This window comes from Odontomachus brunneus, unplaced genomic scaffold (assembly GCF_010583005.1).
Source record: "Odontomachus brunneus isolate Ranch 3 - 2012 unplaced genomic scaffold, Obru_v1 Obru_scaffold_123, whole genome shotgun sequence".
Taxonomy (NCBI): domain Eukaryota; kingdom Metazoa; phylum Arthropoda; class Insecta; order Hymenoptera; family Formicidae; genus Odontomachus; species Odontomachus brunneus.
Genome location: NW_022639573.1, coordinates 92371 through 116639, shown reverse-complemented (window position 1 = coordinate 116639; position 24269 = coordinate 92371). Strand labels below are relative to the sequence as shown.

At 34.4% G+C, this 24269-nt stretch overlaps 3 protein-coding genes across 3 annotated transcripts in view; 1 reads left to right on the top strand and 2 right to left on the bottom strand.

Annotated features, from left to right (window-relative positions):
* Positions 1-1738: 1738 nt before the first annotated feature.
* Positions 1739-14643, bottom strand: LOC116849659. The gene is made up of 16 exons (XM_032827027.1): positions 14541-14643; positions 14205-14243; positions 12698-12996; positions 12475-12615; positions 12231-12407; positions 11312-11454; positions 10853-11230; positions 10115-10443; positions 8387-9003; positions 6892-7769; positions 5577-5706; positions 5266-5502; positions 4810-5163; positions 3876-4200; positions 2707-3001; positions 1739-2123 (listed from the first exon to the last, which is right to left on the bottom strand). Exons 1-16 carry the CDS (start codon positions 14557-14559, stop codon positions 1934-1936), a joined length of 4551 nt encoding a protein of 1516 aa, XP_032682918.1. The 5' UTR covers positions 14560-14643; the 3' UTR covers positions 1739-1933.
* A 5654-nt stretch (positions 14644-20297) lies between these two features.
* LOC116849663 (inosine triphosphate pyrophosphatase) lies at positions 20298-22926 on the bottom strand. The gene is made up of 2 exons (XM_032827031.1): positions 22813-22926; positions 20298-20955 (listed from the first exon to the last, which is right to left on the bottom strand). Exon 2 carries the CDS (start codon positions 20912-20914, stop codon positions 20342-20344), a length of 573 nt encoding a protein of 190 aa, XP_032682922.1. The 5' UTR covers positions 20915-20955; positions 22813-22926; the 3' UTR covers positions 20298-20341.
* Positions 22927-23222: 296 nt separating this feature from the next.
* The window catches only part of LOC116849662 (26S proteasome non-ATPase regulatory subunit 7), a 2614-nt gene continuing 1567 nt past the window's right edge, over positions 23223-24269 (top strand). The window contains exons 1-3 of the mRNA XM_032827030.1: positions 23223-23481; positions 23598-23690; positions 23773-23951. Of these exons, the coding sequence (XP_032682921.1) occupies positions 23307-23481; positions 23598-23690; positions 23773-23951 (447 nt within the window). The 5' untranslated portion in view covers positions 23223-23306. The remainder of the gene's footprint in view (positions 23482-23597; positions 23691-23772; positions 23952-24269) is intronic.

The following is a 24269-nucleotide window of genomic DNA, read 5'->3' as shown; positions in this document are numbered from 1 at the left end:
AATAATATAAAATAAAACAGACAAACTATAAAATATGATAATAAAGTAAAAATATGTGTGTGTTGTTACTCAACTGTATGTATTATACAGAGTGTCCCGCCACTACCGTATTATCTCTTAAGGATGGATTCCTGAGATAATTTGAAGAAAAAAACCCTAATGCAAAAATGTCGAGGTTATAATACTTTTCAAATTATAAACGATTAACCATAAATATACACATCTCGTCCCTTTTCCAAATATTGATACAGAAATTCTATACATCCCTTATAGAAATATCATACTAAGAATCATTGATAATTACTTATTATCCAGTATTTTTAATACGGATAATAAGTAATTATCAATGATTCTTAGTATGATATTTCTATAAGGGATACAACAATATATGTAATAATAATCTGCCTTTTCTATCATTTAAATAAACATATCGCAAATAATAACAATCTCGTCAAAATGTTATGAATAAAATATCACACAATACATTTATGAGAATCAGTGCTTACTGATTTGACGTCACACATTTGACGTTTCTTTCAAGGATTTATAACTAATTTCATATCTTCTGCAAATTCTCACTTATGTGCATGCACCTGTACCATTGCGTGTTGTACCGTACCTGAGCGCACGTACTTTAGCCAATATAATTGGTTAACTTTAATCGTTTATAATTTGAAAAATATTATAATCTATAAATATATCCATTTCGCCATTTTTATATTAGGATTTTCTTATTCAAATTACTTCAGGAATCTGCCCTTAAGAGATAATGAGGTAGTGACGAGACACTCTATATATGTGTATGTGTTTATGTATTGAAACACATGAAATACACGAAAAACACGAAATAGAAATATTGGCACATTTCTAGTATTCAGAGATTGTACTGGCAATATATCTTCTTCAGAATATAAATATTCTCTCTCCATATAGCACAAATCTGTAAAAGACTTCTTAAAGAATTCTAAAAGTGTTCTGGAAGACTTGGGAACTCTTTTGGAACTCTTTAAGAAGTCTTTTAGAGATTTGTGCTATATGGGTCAGTGTATAATTGAGAAAAATACTTGAAAATTTATTTGAAATATAAAGTTTATTTCTTTGACTAAATTTCACATTTTACAAATAAATTTTTAAGTAGTTTTTTCAGTGTGGGACAACGTTGGCGTATCACTATAATATATGTAAAATTTTCTATTTATAGATTATATATTTCAACAAAATAATATATATATATATATATATATATATATATATATACATATATATGTGTGTGTGTGTGTGTGTGTAAAAAGTTAATATGTATATTAATAATATATCTAGTTAAATGGCGCACGCGTGTATACATAAAAAGAGAAAAGATATAAGATAAAAGATAGGTACTAATATATATATATAACATATTTATTTAAAATTAAAATGTTTTATTTAAATAGAATAAGTAATTGTTTTTTTATAAAAAGTTAAGATTTTCTTAAAATAAAAAAAACATATATATTTTCTTAGAAAAATATTTTATATTAGCATAAATAAATATGTTTATTAATATGTTTATAATTATATAATTATAATTATGTTGTATTAATACCTAGCAAATAAATATTTTTTTATTTTTTAGCTATTCTTTCAGTTAACACGCGCCTGTATTGTTTTATGCATAAAAAAAAAAGAATTGAACAATTAGCCGTTATCGAGGATCCTGAAACGTTTTGTAGGTCAAAGGGAAGAAAATTCATGCATGTAAATTGAAAAATAAAATTTATTGTGCGTTATTTCTCTTTCTACTTCTTCTACATTGCCATTTGTTAGCTGCATTTAAAGTTATCCAGTAAAGGTTTCTTGTGGGAGTTACGTCAATAAGCTTAGAAAAATTGTAGTATACGTCGAATTTAACTCTAAAGAGAGTACAGATCCTCTGTGCTAATCAAATTAGGGCTTAAAGATGCTCGACAGAGTAGACCTTGGGCATCCTCTCTTTGTGCATATCGTCCATGTGTCCACACACGCCAGTCACGCGACCCTGCAGCGCGGTCTCTACCATCACGCTCACGCTGTTGGGAGCCCATAATACCATCACCGGCACGCGTTGCGAGTGAATCACGAAATGTTCGTTGTGTATAGCAAGTCTATGAAAAGATACATTTGGTTAGATGATACAAGTAAGATAATTTTCAAGAAAAACTAGTCCTTAGCCAGAAATTGATAAGTGTTTGTTGACTAGAAAACTAGGCAATAAAAATGGTAAATGCTGAGCAATTTCTCTGTCAAGTAAATACTGATTAAAACTGTTTCTTGACCAGTTACTGGTCAAAAATTAGGCAAAAGAAAATGGTAATTAAAAATAAAGTTACCACCATTTTTCAATAACGAATGAATTTGCACATGAAAATATTCTATCTTCTGAAATACGAGTTTCACATTATTTTTATATTGAATAATGAGATGTAATATTTTTTACAATGTACATGTAGAATCAAACAATGGAATTTTGTACAAATAAAATATTTGATTAGAAATTAGTCAGAGATTAATTAGTTTTATTGTCTAGGTATTGGCGGAGTAAACGTTGTCTAACTTGGCTAGAAACTAACCAGCAAAATTCTTGGCCAATTACTGGTTAGAAAGAGATCGCTCTTTCTACTCGAACCGCTGGGACTGACATTAAACAAGTCAATTGATGGATCAATGAATGATTCGCGAAATACTCACTTGAACGCATAAGATTTCGGCTCGTCCTCTGGCACCATCACACCCTTCTCGTACTGATCGATTACGTTGCCGTCGACGGTGACGACGTAATTCGGGCCGGTCGGCATAATCTCCATCTCGTGACCGGCAATATAGACCTTCACGGCGATCATGTTACCTTGCACGGCCTTCGCGAAGACAGCGTACGTCTGGTCGACATGATCACCGGACACGAGGGTCCATTGGTCGGGCACCGTGAATGGAATCACGCCGTTGTCCAAGGTGATCAAGACTTGCGGGTAGACGGTGCAGATCTCTGCGAGAAGAAGACACGCTCAGAGAAATGAATCTCACCCATATTTTAAAAAATCAGAGATTCTCGATGAAAAATAATGTCTGATTGTACACGGAAAAAATTTTGTTGAGTCAATAGAACAACGCCATAACTGGAATAAATCTTTTTGACTCAATAGCAATGTTATAGAAACTAATACTCAAAATTCGATGGATTTGTTTTGAAAACTTGAGAATTATTTTCAATAACATTGCTATTGAATCAAAAAGTTTTATTCCGGTTAAAACACTGTTGATCAATTCTACTGATCTAATTTTAGAAAATTAAATGATTATAGAACATAAATAAAATTGTAGAAAATAAAAATGTTTGATTATATGCGGAGAATATATTTAGTTATTTTAGTTATTTGAAATTTAAAACTAAATTTTGTAATCTAAGTTTGTAATTTTGGGTCATACAAAATTATGAGCAAAATTATTACGTGTTTGACTTTTTACTACAAAATTATTTCAGTTACTCGCTTTTTATAATACATATCAGATAGATCGCCAAATTTATTATTTCTATAGTAATTTCAGTATAGTCTAATATTTTTTACAAAAAGCACTGTAAAAAAAGATGTAATTTTTATTACAGTATTTTCTTTGTGTAAAAAATGAAATATACGCAAGATTATTTGCAGGATGATAAAATAATCTCTCTTTTATCGAAAATCTCTGAAAAATCACATTAGTAAGAGAATCTCCGATTATAGAAAACATAAAATACATCTATTTTTTTCAAGATGAAAACATTCATACGAGCGATAAAAAGGAAAAGAATTTAATCTAAGAATTTAATCTAATAATCACATTCACAAAAAGAAAATTGTTTACATCCGATAACAACTTACTGGTAAGTCTTTGCGTTACTTTGCTCAAAGTGGATATAGAAATATGAGTGTTGTCCATGGCGGCGTGCCACCCCGAATGCGGCGTCGGTTTCCCCATGATCATGCCCTCGAAGAGGTGTTGATGCATCGGAATCTCGATGTATTCGTATCCATTGACCGGAGTGATGACGGTTGCATTGATGTAGTTCAGATCAGAGGGGAGCTCGATCACGATCTTCGCATTGCCGCCTTCGACGCGTTCGTTAAGGTATTTCACGTGCGGCAAGTGCGTAGCGCGGAAATGATCGTCGATCATGGAGAGTTGCGAGTGCATGGACACGGGCACCTGGAAGAAGTCATTTTCGCGATGAACATAGAAAAATACCATTCTGTTGCTGTTTGCTCAGTTTACTGTGTTTCTTTTTATGATTATTTTCAATGAAGAAAGCTGAAAAAATTTAACAAAGAATATTTTCTTGATAATAAGAATATTGTATATTTTATAAGAATATTGTAAAACTTTATCGAAGAAAAATGCTGGCTCGACTCTATGCGATAAACAAACAGAATTTTGATTTTAACTTAATATTTCTGAATGAAATTTACTAGGAATCAAAATGTATTTTGAGTAAATTCGATGCTTAGAATGAACTTGTGTGATAAATTTGCAGATACATAAACTTATGAAATATTTGAAACAAGTAATACTTATTCAACATCACGAATATCGAAAATACGTCTTAGAGACATTATCCTAAAAACATTTAAAATAAGTAAGATATCGTTCAGACGTCTCTAAGATTTCAAACATTTATGCTGTCTAGATATTCGAATGCAGCATACATTTTTCGAAGTATGTGAACATTAACATGATAATTGGAAAACGTAATAACACGACGTCGTGGGCATCGAGGTTCACCACTCATCGTCTCTTTTTCATTCTTTTCGTTTTTACCTTCTTATAGGATACGTTGATGGTGTATTTCCTCATGGTCGTGTACAACATGGTCTCGCGGATGCAGTTCATGGTTTTGGGAACATGATTTTCCTTCTCTACGAACAACTGGTTTTCTATGTCTTTGACGCAAGCTCCGTGCACGTGATCGTGCGCCATTTCGCTCTTCTGTTGCTCTGACATCTCGCCTTTCATGGTCATGGTGATCAGCATCTCATCGCGGACGCATTTGTCCTCGTCCGTATAGCCTGCGCTGATAGTCATCTTCGTGTTAGTCTCCACCTTGCTGTTGGTGATTTTCGGATAGGGGAGATTTTCCGTCTCTGGATAATTCTTCTGGACGTCTACGCAGATCTGAAAATGAAGGAGCGATTGTATTCTTTATGAACGTTTTCGTCCACAGTCTCGCCGTTGATCGTTTGGCTATCGCAATTAAGCCAAAATTATCAGACGTACCTTCAGTTTCTTCTCTCCTGGCGTCAAACGCGTCACTTGGACTCTGACATTGTTGGCTAAATGTCCTTGAGACATGTCGACATTCACGTTCATGTCCCATGAGCGTACAGACTCGTTCGTGGAAGCTGCTTTAGCGTCGAGGGTGCCGCGAATGTTAATCTTCTTGCCGCTGAGAATGTGCATCTTATCGTTAACGTGATCGACGTCGTCCATGTTAACTCGTAGGGTCAAATCGACCTATAAAAAGAAAGACCCAAGAAATTAAAGAAATAGAAATTATTTCTCGTTGATCGGAATCTTTGAGTACTTACATGCGACGTAGGATAGACAATGCTGGGTTCCATCTTTATCAAACGTCCGCAGCTTCCCATTTCTGGCGAAATATAGTCGTTGGTCAATTTCTGATTGATTCCCATGTAGTATTGCATTATCTTCGAGTTCCTGACAAGCAAGTGAAAGTATGAGATTTATATGTACATGAAATCAAATATTTATACAAAATGAAATATGATACGAGCGAGTTGTGTGCGTATTATATGTTTTGACTAGTTTTTCACCCAGATTTATGAGAGTTTGTTGTTACACAAAGAAGTATAGAAATTAATCGAACAATTAGGTATTTCCGATTTGTATTTTAATTTACAACATATATTTTAATAAATTGATGAAAAAATCTTTCCTCATAAATACTGAACAAGTTGACATGAATAAAAGATTTTTCAAATAGAAACAAATAAAATGTCAACAAATAAAATGTGTATTTTATAGTGAAAACTTTGCTTATAAAAAATTCTGCAAGATTTGATAGAAATATATACAAGTTTCATTGAAATACTACCTGAACTTTATCTGAACTTATTATTTCTATTGAAAATTTCAATTTTTTTCTCATTTTTTTAGCTCGTATAAAAAAATTTTGAAAAATAATCCGATAAGAATTGTAATAGAAATGTACAGATTTTATTGTTTTCACTGTTTAAGAAATTTGATATAGTTTAATAGAAATATTTCTAATATTTCTAATCAGAAACTCAAGTTTTTATATTTTAGCTCATATATAAAGAAGTTATCAATTTCTTTTATTTTATATTGTAAAAAATTACTTTTAACGATTAAATATTTATCTGAATACGCATGCCTTTCTACATAATTTTACTATTTTTTATCAAAAACATGATTCAGATTTTTCTTATGTAATTCATAGATTTTCTTATGCAATTCTATCAAATCTTTTAAGCATAGAAAAGACTTCGGAATCAACCTAATATATTGAAAAAAATACATAAAAAAAAATAGTAAATATTGATTTGGTGAGTATTAAAATAACATATATTTACTTTAATCTAAATTCTTTTATTTAAATCGAATTTTTCATTTAAATAGAATAAACAGTTGCTTTCATGAAAAGTTAAAGTTTTTCTTAAGGCTTTTAGAAAATATATATTTCCTTATTTCGATAATATTTTATATTAGTGTAAGTAAAAATGTCGTTATAGCACTCACCAAATAAATATTTTTTATTTTTATAAATATTTTTTCTCTCATAATGTAGGTGCGAAAAGGAAGATCAGATTAATTAATACTGACATGAGTGGAATGTCATATAACTCGACACCATCGACTTACCAAGTGTTCTTGTGCTCTGGAGAAAATGCACGTTGCCATTCTTCAGCATTGGTAACTGGCGTGATATTGCTGTCGCAATCGAAGATCGACATGCTGTACTTGAGACCAGTATCTTTAGAGTCCACAGTAGAGTGATAGTTCTTCTTCTCACCGGTAGTAACAATCATGTGATGATGGCAGGTAGAGCAGCATTTCTTGAGCATGTCTTGCTCGTCCTCAGTGATGGTAACCAGGTTCTTCGCGTGGTGTCGTATTCCGCTGTGGGACAGCTTGGTGACTGGTAATCTCGGTATGTTGACCTTGAGACTCTTCGCCTCGTGGTTGTAACCGACGTTCATCTCCAACGGCCACGCGGTGTCCTGAGTAGTGGACCTGCGTATCGAGTGCCAAACGTCCGCGATCGGATTGTAGATCGACATGGCGTACTCGCCGTGTCTCCACTGACGGAAGTCGAACTCGATCTTCTTGTTCGGGGAAGGACTATTGACGTCAGTCAAAACGTTGTACCTCAACGACAACATGTGTGGCATCTTGGTGCTAAGAACCGCCTGCAGACCCATATCGGTGGGCACCTGCATCTCATAGAGAGTGTCGTATATGATGTCTTGGTAGTTGAGGAAGGTCTGTTTCATGAAGGGTAGTAGTTCCTCAGGCAGCTTAGTGATATAATTCTGATCGTAGTGGCCGGCGAAAGTCACATGGCCGTGCCGCGTGATGCAGATGTCAACATGAATGGCATTCTTCTTGGGCATGTCAAGTGCAGCGCGGCTCAGAATGTTTAGCACATTCTTGTTGGTGAGATTTTCGATCTTGGTGCCCATCAACTCTTTCTTCACTATCTTCAAAATCTCGTCCATGCCATAGGCGCTCCAATAGATCTATAAAAGGTCCATTAAAGTGTAATATGACCTGCTCGTATGATCTTTTCGTGTTCTATAATAATTTTATCATACATATATATTGAGAGTAAAAAATCTAGAAAATATATATATTTATTCAGTAAATACTAATAACATGTACTAATAATTCTAAAAAAATATTTTTTTCAAGTGAAAACATATTTCGTAAAAATAGCTTTTAAAAACATAGCTCTTTACGGAGACAATTGTTTATTCTCTATTTAACTGAAAGAATTTAGATTTAAGTGTTAATGTCCCTGTTTAAAATGTTACAAGAAGATAACATTACACAAAAAGTTTAGCCTTTTCAATCTAAAGTTTAAAATTATAATCTAAATCAATGTGAATCAATAAGATGATGATTGATTTATATTGAAATTCAAATTGAACGTAATATAATTTTAACGTTTTGTATTCATCATTTTAAACAGGGATGTTAGTATACTCACCGGGTAAATATCTTTCATTTTTTTGTGATTTTTCCCCAAATGTATGGAAAACTGACAGAGAAACGTTGGATATTTTCTTGGAGAAATATTGTTGATATTTCATGTGTCGAAAATTTCACGTTAAGCTGACGTATTGTTAATACTCACGCCAAACTTGTCGACAGGTTTGCGAGCGATCGTCGTACGAAGTTCGCTGTATCCGGCGTGCGGTAAACCAGTCAGTTCATGCAAGACCATCGAGGTAGTCCAAGATTGGCCGTGGTCGTATACAGAATCGATGTAATCGGAGAAAACTTTGGACGACAGTTCGGTGGTGATCGGCCTGATCCTCGTATAGCGCATGAATTTCCTGGCCATTTCGCGGATTGGCGTGAGGCATGGGTCCACGGAATTTGCGAGACCCTTCAGGGTGGTGAGGTGGTAGTTGTACAGATGATTGTTCTGCTCGTAGACCATGAGCCAGTAGATGTTCATCATTCGTTGCATGTTTGGCATCTGGCTCATCAGAACGTCATAAGCCATAATCCTGAGAGGAAGCGGTTGGGTGACGTCGGCAAGGATAGGCCATAGCAGGTTGTGAGTGTACTCGACTTTATCAGCGACGGCCTTCTTGATGGCCCAGATCGCCTGCACGCGGGTATGGTGCGGGTGCTCGGAAACCGTAACTTCGCCGCGGATGATCGGTTCCAAGAGCTTCTCGATGTTGCCCACTTGGACGTTCTTGATTGCCATCAGATAGACTATTTTCATGTCATACGGTTCTCCTGAAATATCGCGGAAAACGGGAAATCGTTAAATCGATCTGCAACTAAACTGAGTTTGCAAACTGCGAGATATTGGAATAAGTAGTCGTCTGTTGTCAAGATTGCAAATAATTAATTATATTTTTAGTCTATTATGATGCAATTGGAGATTAATATAAGTCAATTTAATTGGAAGTCGTTTAAAATTGCCAATTAATTTCAATAAATTTAATTAAAGATTGATTGACAATTCTATGAATTAAATTAAAGACCATTCAATTAAAGATTGATATAAACAAAGAAAATTGATGTTGCAATTCTAAACAAATATACGAATAAATCGTAAAGTCGTAGTTTACGAAAAAAATTAAAAAAATCATAGATATATACGAGTTATCATATGACATACGATCTGCATAGAATTGCAGATCTACTCATAAGTTCTTACGAGTCTTACAAAAACAAATTACGAGTTTTACGATTTTATCTAGAATAGCAGTATAAAGATCGTGAAATTAATAATTGAACATAGAAAATTTAGTTAAAAATTGCTTGATAGAACTTAGGAAATTTAATTGAAGATTTCTCAATTAACGACTAATATGAGCAAAGTCAATCGATTTAATCGGAGGTTGTTTAGTGAGAATTGATATGCTTCCTTCAACGCGAGTCCTATTTAGCGGTTCTTAATCATCAGCACCTTCCATGATGTTCCGAGTATGAATATTATTCACAAAACTAATTATAACTTTAAATAGCCGAATGCTCTTCGATTGAGTCGATTGAATTTGCTTATATCAATCGCCAATTAAACAGCCTTTAATTAAAATTGTTAAATTCAATCGTTAATTGAACAATCATTGATTCCTTTAATTCATATGAATCATCTGAGCGATCTTTAATTGAATTCGTTTTGAAGTTAATCATCAATGAAGTATTCTTCAATTAATTTTGCTGGAATCAACCGTAAATTAGGTAAATTGAAATATAATTGAAATATAATATTTTGTCTAAATCAATTATTAAACTGTGAAGAATTTAATTGTGATATTTTTACAACTTTGGTCGCGCATGGCCAAAGCGAGTTTCAGAAGTTAGAGTGAGCTTGTAGCGCGAGCTTCACTCGACTTACTCATGACATGATCGAAGAAACGATGAAGGTATCTGTTGAGCAGCGGGTTGACGGTTTCACCGGATTGGTGCATGAACGTCCTGTGAATCAAGGTAGAGAAGCAGAGAATGCTGGCCTTGTGGACTTGCGGCGACACGACGTTGTCCAACTTCAGTAAGTCTTCCATTTCCAAAAGCAATCTCTCGGAGGGCACTTTGACGTGCATCGGCAGTTTCGCCAGCATCGTCATGACGGTCATGTCGGTGACCTTGTGTTTGCGGATAACGTTACGCGTGAAGTGACAGGCGGCAGTGGTGCCCACAGTCGGGATCATTTGCAAGAAGATATTCCTTGAAAATCATAACAAATCGTTAATCTTTCGCTTGGCCAATATTACACAGAAAAAGAATATGGTGCACACCAGAAATATTTAATTGTGAACAACATAGTTATATTATTCTAGTTATCTTTGTTTAGTTAATTGATATGATCTCTCCAGTTACTTTGATACTTCCACCATCAATGTAGTTGCAATCTGTTTGTGGCAACTAGAAATTGGTTGGAGTGACGTTTACCATGAATACATTCTGGTTAGAATAACCAGATATTGTCATTGTTGCAACGCCAGTAACACAACATTGCAGCAATCCAACTATTACTCACTATCTGATTGGCACAACCAGATGTGTATGTGAGTTAATCATACTATTTTTCCGTGTAATAGTCGACTTTATCGATTTACGGGACGATCACACTCACTTCATCGTGACTTCCTTGGGTGTTTTCGGGTCTTGAATAGCAGTGAACACTTGTTCCAACGAACCCAGGTCCATGTAGCTCATGGTGTGTTGCAATCGGTTGATGGTTTGTCCGTGCTTCCAATCGGGTTCTTTGGCCTCCAGGTGATTCTCTTCGAGGTAATCGGCAGCTTCGGCCAACATCTTCTTGAGTTTAGGAATAAGCGCGTCCAGTTTAACGATATGTCGACCGTGAGTGAGATCCTCCGCAGCGTGGATGGCATAATTTCCCACGGGTTTGTTAAAGGTAACGTCGCGGATCAGAGGTATGTTTTGGAAGTTTACAACCGGCAAATAGGTCTCGGTTGTCGACACCGTGTTGTCCAAGGTCAAGGTAGTGCTGAAGTAAATTAATAAATGAAATTAATATCACGTGACTATATAGATGAAAATTTACGTTGTATGATCATTATTCAATTACTTGGTCAAGAGATAGTGAGCTTCAGATCGAGCGCTGTAGGGGAAGTAATTGATAACCGAATGGGCGATCAAGTGCTTGATAAGAATTTCGTCGTCCTGTTTCTCAATCTCGAAGACTCTTCTGGCGGCAGTGCTCATGTCATCCTGTTGAGAGATACGGTAATTGAAAATACGTGCATTGAAAATACATACAGAAAATATTATATTAAAAATTACGTTAAGATTCTATTTTATTCTACAATAAAATTTTTGCATATAACTGGAGAATATACTTACATAAATTATAATATAGATTATCATAGATAAATTTCTGTAATATAAATTTTACGATCTATCAAATGTATGATATGAAAAACGTTCAAGTGATTTTGTAATAAAAAATTAAACGTGCATAATAATTTTCAACAAATATGTAGTGATTCTAATTCTAATTTTTGTATGGTCCAAGATTACAACATTTTGTTGTATGATTTTTGTTATAATACTTTTTTCCGTGTACTCTCTAAATTTCTTGGAGAGAAATTTCACTCAGAAAGTAACAGAAGAGTGACAGTCCAATCACTCGAATTCGAGTCATTTCTCACTCTTAAAAAACGAATCCACAACTCTGAGTCAACGAATAAAAATTGTAGAGTGAATAGGACGTATTTTTCACTGTCAAAAGAATGTTCTTCTTCACTGATTACTTCACTGTAATCGATTGAAACGTTCGCTCATATATCAGAATCCATTCTAACTTCCAGTGAACTAGATTTGTGGTTTTGAGCGGCATTATTTTCGCTATCACTTTGAGCGAAGACACTGCCACTTTTCACGCGTTTTGAATGATATTTTATATTTTAAGAAATATAGAATGTACGAAACGCAAAATACATGAAATACGAGGAGCAACATCACAAGACAATATAATTGCAATTTACCACTGGCTCCACATGACATTTCTCGCACTCGGCGTGGTCGAAGACACGCTGGACGAAGTGGCTGCAGTTCTTAAGGTCGTGCAACTTCGTGACCACGAAGACGTTGCTGGTTTCCGGATGCACCGGGACTTTCGGCTGAACATCGTAGGCGACGTGGCAGGTGCCGTGGATGGTGTTCTAGTGGTAACAACCAAAGAGAACATTAGAAATGTTTCGTTGGATGTTCCCATCAGTCGTTACCTACCTCAGTAGTGACGAAGGCATGTGGCTTGATCGGGGTTACCAATTGGACGTGAGACAAGTCCAGCTGCAACATCGAGGCGATACCCTGCTTGATGTTTCGCGACCAACCGCTCTCGGTCTCCGGCACTTTGATGCCCTGGAACTGAATTGGCAGACGATCGAGTGACAAACGTTCTATGCATAAACGACACTCAGTTCTCACGATTAATTCGTCGTGTCTTTACCTTGCCGCTCCTGTCGTAGACGACCAAGAACGGATCTTGAATCTGCTGCGCGGCCTCGCCGAGTTCGTGAAGCACTTCAATCGGTTGGTGATGTACACTCATACCATTGTACATGCCGTATTTCACGTCTTGTAGTTTGACGTAGTAGGCATTTCTCAAAGTCGGGTCGCTGACGTCCTTCTTTACATGAAGCTGTCCGTTCAGAGCGAACTGGGAGGCGTATTGCGCTGGCTCAATAATCCCGGCTTTCACATCGGCGTAGTACTTGTAAATCACCGTTTTTCCAACGGGGAAGTGCACTGGAAGAGAATATTTTCGCGTATAACCACTCGTAAACCGATTTCAATCTCTCCTGATGTTTAAGGCTTCAATAGTCATTAATTGAAAATTTTTCCACGCGAGATAAATAGATCTAAATTTAGAATTAGATCAGAGTTTTCAATTGAAATTATATATGTAGCATTATGTTTGCAATTGCAATTCCGTTGAAAAATTCACAACTAACTTTATACTTAAGTCTGAGAAACTCATCTGAGGCAAGTTTCAAGCAATAACTATTAATATGAGTTTTAGATCCATATTAATAGTCGTTACTTATCCCACGTGAGATTAAACAGTTTTGAATTTAGGCCCGTATTAATTGTCATTACTTGAAACTCGTCTCAAGTGAGATACTCAGATATCAATTTAGAGTTAGATGAGCGTTTTTCAGTTAAATTTCGACTACAGATATAAATATCATATTCATCATAATTCAACTGAAGAACTTCTGACTCTAAAAATCTGAAAATCTTATAATAACTATAACTTAACTAAATTTTTTTATAAATACTATAATTATAACTTAAGTTATAATTATAGTTACTAAAATATACTTATATATTATTTATATTATTTTATATTATTTATATTTGCAATCACAATTCCAATGAAAAATTCACATCTAATTTTTAATTAGAATCTGAATATCTCACCTGCGACAAATTACAAATAACGACTATTAACTGTTCTTAGTCTGTGCTTGTCGATTCGCGAATTATTTGTCAATTATAGTAAACGACATTCTATCGATTGTCAAACATTACAAGTCGTAAGGAACGTCAAGCATATTTTCGCATTCAATTGATTTTGAGAACTCTGTACTCTGTTATATGATTATTGTATTGCATATAGTCACGCAACAGATGTCTACTTGCAATACACGCGCGACGCACTGGATTGATGAGCAGAATTGATTAAAGGCCTCTTCAGAAAAACGATCTTAATATTTCTGGCCTTGACATTCGCATGGATTTTCCGAGTTAGATGTCATCGAAAGAGACAGACGCGTAACACAGAGCGATTAGATAAATTATTTCGATGCTGTGACGTCATTTCTAAAAAATTTGCGTCAGAAATTGAACCTAATATTGTATATCAGTTTGTTCATTAAACATTTATTAAGCTCAATTCGCGGGAGATCCCTCTCGATGTTCTCGATGTAAAATTCAAATGGAGCATTACTTACCCGGCACCGCACACGCGGCCGTTAGGCATAGCAGGAGCACTGAAAACAATTTATATAATGTGTTATTCAGCAAAAGCATGTAAAGAAATAAAATATGTAAGGCATCTCGGCGTGGAACTTGAGAAATGCGATCGATAGTCGTTTGTCTACGTTCGTAAAATCTCTCATGAAGAGACGCAATTCTCTCTCTCTCTCTCTCTCTCTTCTCCGAGGAAATTAACGAGAGCGAAGGAATTATTTCACCGATCAGCATATCTTGCAAGAACTCCGCTCGAGAATTAAGAAATCGCGAATGAACACTTTCCGTCATCCGCAAGACTGGCTTGAGTGACTTACCGTTAAGGACATTCATCATAGCGTGGCCCCTGAAGCAAAACTGGTAGCGAATGCAAGGCACTGTGGCTTTTATAGGACCAAGCTCTGCAATAGTCGGCAAAATGCAAAAATGTAGACAAAAGCCGATAACCCTGAAACGCAGGGGTGTTACACACTGGAGGAAGAGCGAGAGGAAAAGAGAGACAGAGAGAGAGGGAGAGAGAGATGAAGGAAAGAGAGAGAGAGAGAAAGAGAAAAGAGAGAGAGGAGGAGAGAGGGAGAGGTAGAGAGAGGAAAAGGGAGATGGACTTTACCGGTATAATCAAAAGAGATAACCCCTTTCGGGCATCTGGCTTCGGCCGGGCTGTCGCGCTTTTCAACGTTTACCAACGCACGAGTGCATTATTAAAAATAATTGATCGTATCCGACGGCATGGTGAGAACAATCGCAAGCGCGGTCCCTATTATGGAATAATTTCGTGTTTCCTAACGATTCCGCATCCACAAGACACGCACTCAATTCGTGTTTTCCAGAGATCTTATTTGCGTTTATCACGTATGCGCTGCGCGTAACCGATTTCCGGTGATATGCACCGGAGGAGTTCGACCGTCGAGCGTTCCTGAGATGCGACTGCGATCCACAGAGCGTCGCATCGGAGATCATGAGATAATCACATGGGCCGGTGCAGCCGGATGAGAGGCGTTTTGCAAAGAGAGCGTCGCTCGTCAAAGCAGATCGACTTCGCGAGGACGATGATGAGGCGTGAATAGCCGGGATGAAAGCGAAAAGGAGACTCCGAGAGTAAAGAGAGAGAAAGAAAGGAAGAAAGAGAGAATAGGAGAAAAGAGAGCCCCGACAGAGAAAAGACAAGGTTTGCTAACGTTAATGCGAGTACATAGAGCACGCGGGCGAGCGTTCATTAATTTTAGACCATGAGTCACTATCAGGAAAAACATCATTGCAAATTCGCGTAAACGCGCGGCGAAATTGTCGCACAGAGAAAACAGCCATCTGAAGAATTTAATATTGTTATGCACAGATAAATGCCTACTGCATTCAAATAAATATTACCTGTTTCAAGTATTTCATGAGTTTATATATCTGTGAGTCTATCATGAGTTCATTATCACACATACACATATACATAAGAGCATCAATTCTATTCAAAATATATTTCAGATCTTAGTAAGTATAATATTTCCATCAAGAACATTAAATTCAAGCAAATTTTTGTTGCTTACTGCACATAATCAAGAAGCAACTTATACTTTGATGAAGTTTTACAATGTTCACGTAAAAAAATAAATTCTTCTTTTTCGATTACATGATAATGAGCTTCTTTTTTGTGATATATATATTTGAGAACTATCATCAGAAAAATATTTTTTATTGAAAATAAGAAGAAAAAAGATCATGTAATCGCCTTTTTAGCAGTAGAATGACATTTTTATCTCTGTTTTTGTATCAATTACTCTAATCACTATTTAATAATTATTTTGTATGTAATAAGTTTTATTATATATAATGAGTTATAAAAAATATTACAATAAATCATATATATAATGTTTTTGTTCATAATAAGATTACATAATACTTTATATTATGTAATCAGTGCTTGTATCGACAGAATCTGTTTACATTAACGACGTTAAATAATCTGTAAAGCAGTTATTGAAGTACATGACGTCTCAATGTAATGACAGCCATTATAATTATTCCTGTGCTTCACGTGATAATAATTTGATAATAAAGAGAGACACTTTAAATCTGCGAATGGAGAAGCTGTAGAAAAATACATTGTAACTTTTTCAATGACGTATAATAAGATATTCTTTTCTATTTTTTTATATTTAACGCATATGCGCATCAACGATTTCGGTGAAAACGATTGACGAGGATTAAGCACATTTCGATTACTCGTATAACACAAATCTCTAAAAGATTTCTTAAAGAATTCTAAAAGTGTTCTGAAGGACTTGGGAACTCTTTTGGAACTCTTTAAGAAGTCTTTTAGAGATTTGTGCTATATGGGTAAGGATTTCCTTGTTTATCAAAGTACGATGACTTATTGCAACTATGTTGCAGCTGGCTATTTTTTAATGTCTATATAAACGCGAGCGTTTATACGAACTCGATGATAACCGCGCGAGTAAGTACGAGTACTTTAAGCCGAATCAGCAATTTTTCCATCATGCGAGCGATTGAATAAATTAAATAATCATTGGCGCCTCGATAACAGGCGAGGAAAACCGTAAGACGATCGCGCGTGTTTACTGACGATTTCGCGTAATCGCAACAATTTTGCGCTGAAATTTATCTGTTGTGTCGCGATGTGTAACATCGCTGTCGCGGAGAAAAGCAAAGGGATGCGTGTCTTTGGATTCGATGCAAAACATGACACGGTAAAGGAGAAACCAGTAATAATATAATTGGCCAATAAGAGCGCCACTAAGTCGTAGAGTGTGTAAAAAACAAGAGAAGTAAAAATACAATCTATAATTATTAATACCTTCTAATATTACTATTTTCAATATTTGTGAAGAAAATATTTTCTTTATTGCATAAAAGAGAGCAATGCTACTTAACTTTCGATTTTTATCGATATCAGTTTTATAGTTTATTTTTAATTGTGTGTGTGTGCATATCGCAAAGCTTTATTACATCAACTTTGATTCTTTCTTTGCAAAAAAGAAAAATTGCCGCATGTTAAAAACATGCGGCACCGTGTTCACAAGGTGTAATTGTCTAAAGATAACGATTATATATATATGTAAGATATTGCGTGCTTTGTAAATAAACATAAAATAAGATAAAGGGAAAATTTATTTATTGATATTACAAGCGATATAGCGTTATGACGCGTTATGTTATCTCCTCGATCCAAGTTTTTCACGAGCTTATCCTTACTTCCTCTTTTTCCCTTTAATCTAACGATAACGATTGTGAGTGCATGCAATTCATGAGTAAATTAATTAAAATAAGTGAAAATCCTTTAATTGACATTACGGAGGACATAACGTCGCACAATATTACATTATCACTTCAATCCATCTTTTCCATGAGACTACCCTTATTTTTTACGACTTCTTTTCTTTCTCTGACAATAACGACTAGGTGCGCTCTTCATAAATCAATAAAATAAAATAAAGGGACAAGCATTTAATTGACGTCACAGACGATGCACGGTTAAGAAACGTTACTACTTGGATCTATGTTTTTCATAAACTTACTTTTATATTCTGCATCCCCTTTTCCCTTTTACCCAACAGTAATAATCGTAAATTTATAAATAAATAAAGTAAAATAAAAAAAATTCTTTAGAATATGTTGCAAACGATATAGCGTCACATAGTGTTATATTATCACCACAAAAATCCACATATCTTATTCACAAGTTTATTCACAAGTTCTTTATTTTTTACGCCTCCTTTTCCTTCTTCCTTATGCAGTCGATAACGAAAGGAGAGAGAGAAAGAGAAAGAGAGAGAGAGAGATGAACTTTTTATAAATAAATAAAATAAATAAAGCTAAACAAGAATCTTTTAATCAATGTTATAGGCAATATAGCTTTACACAGCAATATAGCTTTACATTAGCTTTACATTATTTTGTCGATCCATTATCCATATTTTCCATGTTTCTTTTCCCCTTTCATCTAATAACAACAACTGTAGTTGATTTATAAATTAATAAAATAAAATAATAGAAAAATCTCTTAATCGACGTTATAGGCAACATAAGGTCAAGATACGTTACATTATCATCGAGATCTATCTTTTCCACGAGCCCACTTCCGCACTTCTTTTCCCCTTTTTATCTAACGATAACGATTGTGGGTGTGAGTGTACTTTATAAATAGATAAAATAAAATAAATTAAAAATCCTTTAATCGACGTTACATAGCCAATACAGAGTCAAGAAACGTTATATTATTACTTGAATCCATCTTTTTCACCAACTTATCTTTACATTCTTTGCTTCCTTTTCCCTTTCACCTAATAATAACGATTGTATTTGTGTGATTTATAAATAAATAAAACAAAACAAGGGAAAATCCTTTAATCGACAAGGCAATATAGAGTCAAGAAACATTGCATTATCACATGAATCCATCTTTTTCACGAGATTACCTTTACATTTCATGCTTCGTTTTCCTTTCCATCTAATGATAACGATTACGGGTGCTCGTTTTGTAAGTAAATAAAATAAAATAAATAAAAAAAAATCTTTTAACCGATGTTACAGGCGATACAGCGCCAGATCACATGATCACCTCGATGCACCTTTTTCGCGAGTTTTATCATTACCCTTCGTGCTACTTTTCCCCCGACCACTGTTTACACAGCGCGCGCGTAATCGCGCCATTAGTTAATAAAAGCAATCGAAAGCGGCGCGATGATTCTGCCGGGGCTGTGCTATTATTGTGCATGATTTACAGTTTTAATTACCAGTGCTCGCGTACGGAGAGGTATCGGTATTCGCGCGATTAACAATATCATCCACCGGACGATTACAATGTAGATGGTCACACATTTCGATTTGTTGCATCACGTAAGATCCGCGTAGGACGGAGAATCGTGGGGTACAGGGCGGGTCTCCTCGCGTGATGGGTCGAGATTAACATTATCAGATCGCAAACCGCAAGACGTCGCGTCAATGTCAAGGACGCAGACCGGCAAATAGTTCCAGATGTTGGTTTCGTGGCCGCGACCCTAACCACGTATCGCCACGAGTTTTGTACGCTGAAATACGTGCGTTATTTTCGACGGCGAATCACCTTTGATAAATTGAACGGATATCAAACGTTAACATTATAGGTCAGAGAACAAGTTACAACATGAAGACAAAACAACTGCATACATACGCTCACTCCGCTCGATTAAAAATTGATAATAAATGTGATCGTAGCAAGGTCAATAATCCTGATTAGAGTTATTTTAGTTTGGTTATTACTGTTGTTTATTTCAAATGTTTTAATATTGTCTAAATATATTTTTATATAATTTCAAGTGCACAATTAAACTGAAAAAGACAAGCCAGTATCCTTATTACATCGATACGATAAGTTAAATTATTCTGTTCTTCGTAAAATAATCCTTCCAACGTCCGACTGCGATGGGAGATTTCGTTTTTCTCCTCCCTCGGCAACTCCACATAAGTTGATATTTTATCTAAAATTTTAATATAAACGAAAATGGACAATTATCGCTCGATAAAATGGCAATATAAAATATTTTTTATGAAAACATGAAGGAGATAAGAAGAGCACTCTGTCGGACAGGCTGTATGGAGTTTCAATGTCCTTTTATCAATGTCCTTGTAACAATGACGTGTGATTTAAACGCACTGTAAAATTACGTTCTTGAACCTGTGGTAAGTCGTTAAAAATTTCCCATATAATAAAGATCAATTCAGTCTCCGTCATTAAATTGTTAGCTACGGGACTAATGATATCGAAAGCACACTCGTAAAATTCCCTAGAATGAAAGCCTTCCCTTGAGCCTGTAATGCAAGAACAAACTAATTTTCATGAAAAAAGAAAAATACAATTTTATATTGCCCAAATAATCGAAATGTTCCGCTGCATGGAAAAAATTAATGTTTTGCATTCATTGCCTAATTTATTTGTATTTAAAGAATGTTTCAAATAAATGTCTGAACGCGTTAGAATTAGAAGTAAAGAAGATTTCTTCCCGACTCTTTTCTTCAAAATTATGGCAAGCAAGCGTCTAGATATATTCTCAAAAGAGGAGAAATTCAAAGAATAAACTGAAAACTGAGAGAAAAGGCCAATAACTCTTTATTATATTGATATAATCAGTTAAATATTTTGATTATTCATTAAGTAATCCTTCAGCTTCTCCAGCGCCTGACTGCGATGAGAGATTTTGTTCTTCTCCTCCTTCGGCAATTCCGCGTAAGTCTTGTCCATGTTCAGTGGCTGGAAGCACGGGTCCCAGCCGAAGTCTCTGGGACCTCGCGGACTCACGATGGTGCCCTGAGTTCGGCCTTGGAAAAGGTGGACCTTGGCGTCAGCTTCGCCGGAGCAATAGGCGAAGGTGCATACCGCCTCCGCCGATTTGTCTTGCCATCCATTCAACATTCTATAGAGACCCTCGGGACCCAACTTCTCGAGGAACCACTTAATGTACGGCCCCGGAAGACCTTTGAGCGCGTTGAAGCAAAGACAGGTGTCCTCGATGATCACCGGCCCCTTCACAACCTCCGCCGCGGCCCGGCATTTATCACGAGATATGTCGTCTATCTCGCCCTGATACTCCGGCAGGTCGATCTTCTTACTTATGATCTGCTGAGGGAAATTCTTGCCTAATATGGCGACGAACTCCTCTAGCTTCTTCGCGTTACCCGTTACGAACACTATGGATCTGGACATGGTTTCTTGTTTTTCTTTCCTCGTTCTCTTTCTCCTTTTATCTGCAACAAAAAGCGAATGTATTCTTTCAGAGAAGTGCGACGCATATGCATTCCCGATATGCAAACTCGTCGCTGAATCTACATCACTGGTAAAACCCATTTCCACGCGATGATTGATCATCATTTAACCGATTATAGATATATAGAAGTAACCAAGATGTTATCTTATCATAAAGTTGATAAAAATAATTAACCCTGTCATTCTTGTATTCTTTGCAATACAAAATATAATAAACTACTTCATAACTAATCTACGATAAGAAGAATATCTATTTATTATTATAACGTTATGTCTACTAAGTCATAATTTGTTAGCTATTTTAAAGTTATTAAAATATAATAACGCGGAGATATGTGATTTTATCTCACGATAAAAAATAATACTTTTATCCTTAGATTACACAATATGTACTAAAAGATACTTTAAAGACATCCAAAAGACATTGTATTTTTTAAATGTTTTTTTAGACATCTTTTAGTAATTTAATTTAGTAATTTGTAGTGTTTTTAGTTGTATACATGAATCAAGTCGTTGTTTCTTTGCAAAATTAAATTTTTCAAATATGTCCTGCGTATACAGACCCGAACGGAAAAAATTACAAATAAACTATAAAAAAGAACTGTTAGAGAATTATAAAAAAAACTTCTAAAAAATATATATATATATATATATATATATATATATATATATATATATATAACATTATATATAGAAAAACATAAAACTATTACACACTACTATAAGATATTGGAGCACACACACATTTTGTTGAATTATTACAATACTATTAGAAAATCATTTAACCACTATTTATGAAATATCGTTTTTTATTCTCAGTAGAGTATTTTCATCTTAAAGGATAAAAATTTAAAAATATAATATTACATGTTAATTATTTTACATATATAAATATATTTATGTTACATGTTATTTATATTACATATAATTTATATTATCTTATTTATTTATGATCCAATAGTATTTTTCATTCTTTAGATATTAAGTTCTATTTTTTAATAAGAACTGTTATCTATTATATAAAACTGTTATATAATTAGAAAATGTAAAAATAAAATTTTTTAAAATAATCAATTAATAATTATACAAACAGCTTTTCAATAATTTTCTATTAATATTATAGTAATTCCAATAGTGCATCAATATTTTTTTACAATAGTGTTATAATAGTTTTTCTATAATGTTCTTAACAGAGATAATAGTTTCTTTGTAATTCTTTGTAATTTTCTAGCAAATTTGTTTTTATTTTTCTTTTGTAATTTTTTTTTTTAAAAAGAGTTTACTATTAATTTTTATTACAATATTATTTTTTAACAATAGTAGTTTAAACTCTGTTCTAACAAAATGTTTGATGTGTTTCAGTAAAGTTTAAACTTAAATTTAAGTTTAAACTACTATTATTAATATTATTAAATGTACTTTTAATTCATTGATTTTTATTTTTATTTATATTTAATGCTTTAGAATTAGTAAAAAAAATATACATTTTTACTTTTCCAAAATGTTTTACGTTTTATCTAGTGTAATTAATAAATTGCGTCTTTCTTTCTTTTCAATTTCGCGCATTTTCTTAGAGAGCATCAGGTAAAATGGCTACTGGTTATCATCACTCGGAAACATCACATTTGTGTGTTGGAAGCATGTCGTGCAGTGTGGTACAGAGGGCTCTTTTTTCGCCTCAACCAACAAAGGCCTCAAATAACAAAAAGTAAAAGAAAGCAGTCTAGTGATGACGCGCACCGTGAATTTCGATATTTCACATTTTTATTATGATACATTATGTTTCGAAAGAATATAAACACGAGATATCTTAAATAACAGGATACCATAAGATGTACCTTCGATACTCTATGACAATGTATTACTTTGCAAATAAATCACATCAAAACTCGCGAACGTTCCTAACCAACAAAACTGAAGCGGCAATACTGACAACATTGATTTCTTAGTCATGATTGCCACCTTAATATCGTTAAATCGCAAAGGATAAACCGACTCAATTTACTAGGGACTTACTAGGAAACAATAATAGTGACTTACAATAAAAATACACTTTGATGTAATAATTTTTAACAATAATAGCTTTTCTATTCTTTATACTTGCATTTTCTGCATTATCTTGCTGTCTTTCTTTGTTGTTCTTTCTTCTGCAAGTTCTGTTTTTCGGTATTCATGTAAATGGGAACAGATTTGCTTATCTCTTCTAGGGAGTCTCTAAATTTTACTTACACGCATGTCGTTCTTGCAATCTTCGAATAACCACACTCAGTTGCGGCGGTTCACGTAGATAGGTCATTGTATGTCATTTGAGTCCATTTGAGTTTATCCAAAAATGCCGAGTCAAGAGGTTGTTACAACGAAAGTTGTGGTGCACCCACTAGTGCTGTTAAGCGTAGTGGACCACTTTAATCGTATGGGAAAAATCGGAAATCAAAAACGAGTAGTCGGTGTACTTTTGGGTTGTTGGCGAGCCAAGGGTATCTTGGATGTATCAAACAGCTTTGCAGGTTAGGTCTTTCTCCCAAAGAAACTTTATTATTTCCCGAAAACATGCACACTTACATGTTTACATTTATAATAATGTTAACACGCAGCACTAAAAAGATAAACCTTAACGTTTCAGTACCTTTTGATGAGGATGACAAGGACAAGAGTGTGTGGTTCTTGGACCATGATTACCTTGAAAATATGTATGGAATGTTCAAGAAAGTTAATGGTAAAAATTTTTGAACAATCAATGTACAAGTTTCATAAGATGAAATACAAATTTTCATTGTTATACTTTGTTATATTCTTAGCTCGTGAAAAGGTAGTGGGTTGGTATCATACTGGGCCCAAGTTACATCAAAATGACGTTGCCATTAATGAGCTAATAAGGAGATACTGTCCCAATTCAGTTTTGGTTATTATCGATGCCAAACCAAAGGATCTTGGTCTTCCTACAGAAGCATATCAAGCAGTTGAGGAAGTACATGATGTAAGTTTATATATGTAGGGTATCTGGACTTAAGTATCTTAACTTAAAGTATCATAAAGTATGTAATCTTCTTTAATTGACATCAATAATCATGATGGTTGTTTGCAAATTAGTAAAAGGCTTTCTGATTGAGTTTGATGAAGTCTATTTGTGTATGAACATTACTACATACATAAATTCTTATTCGTTATTTGAAATGTGCAATACAGAGTTATTTAAATTAATATTACAATATACAATATAATATGTATTACAATATATATATATATATATATATATATATATATATATATATATATATATATATATATATATATA

Excerpts from the sequence above, each read along its gene's own strand:
- LOC116849659 (XM_032827027.1), bottom strand. Across the intron at positions 12,616-12,697 it reads TCTACGACAGGAGCGGCAAG|TTCCAGGGCATCAAAGTGCC; the intron begins GTAAAGACACGA and ends CTGCCAATTCAG. Across the intron at positions 2,124-2,706 it reads CCGAAATCTTATGCGTTCAA|ACTTGCTATACACAACGAAC; the intron begins GTGAGTATTTCG and ends ATCTTTTCATAG.
- LOC116849663 (XM_032827031.1), bottom strand. The coding sequence starts at position 20,914 with ATGTCCAGATCCATAGTGTTCGTAACGGGTAACGCGAAGAAGCTAGAG.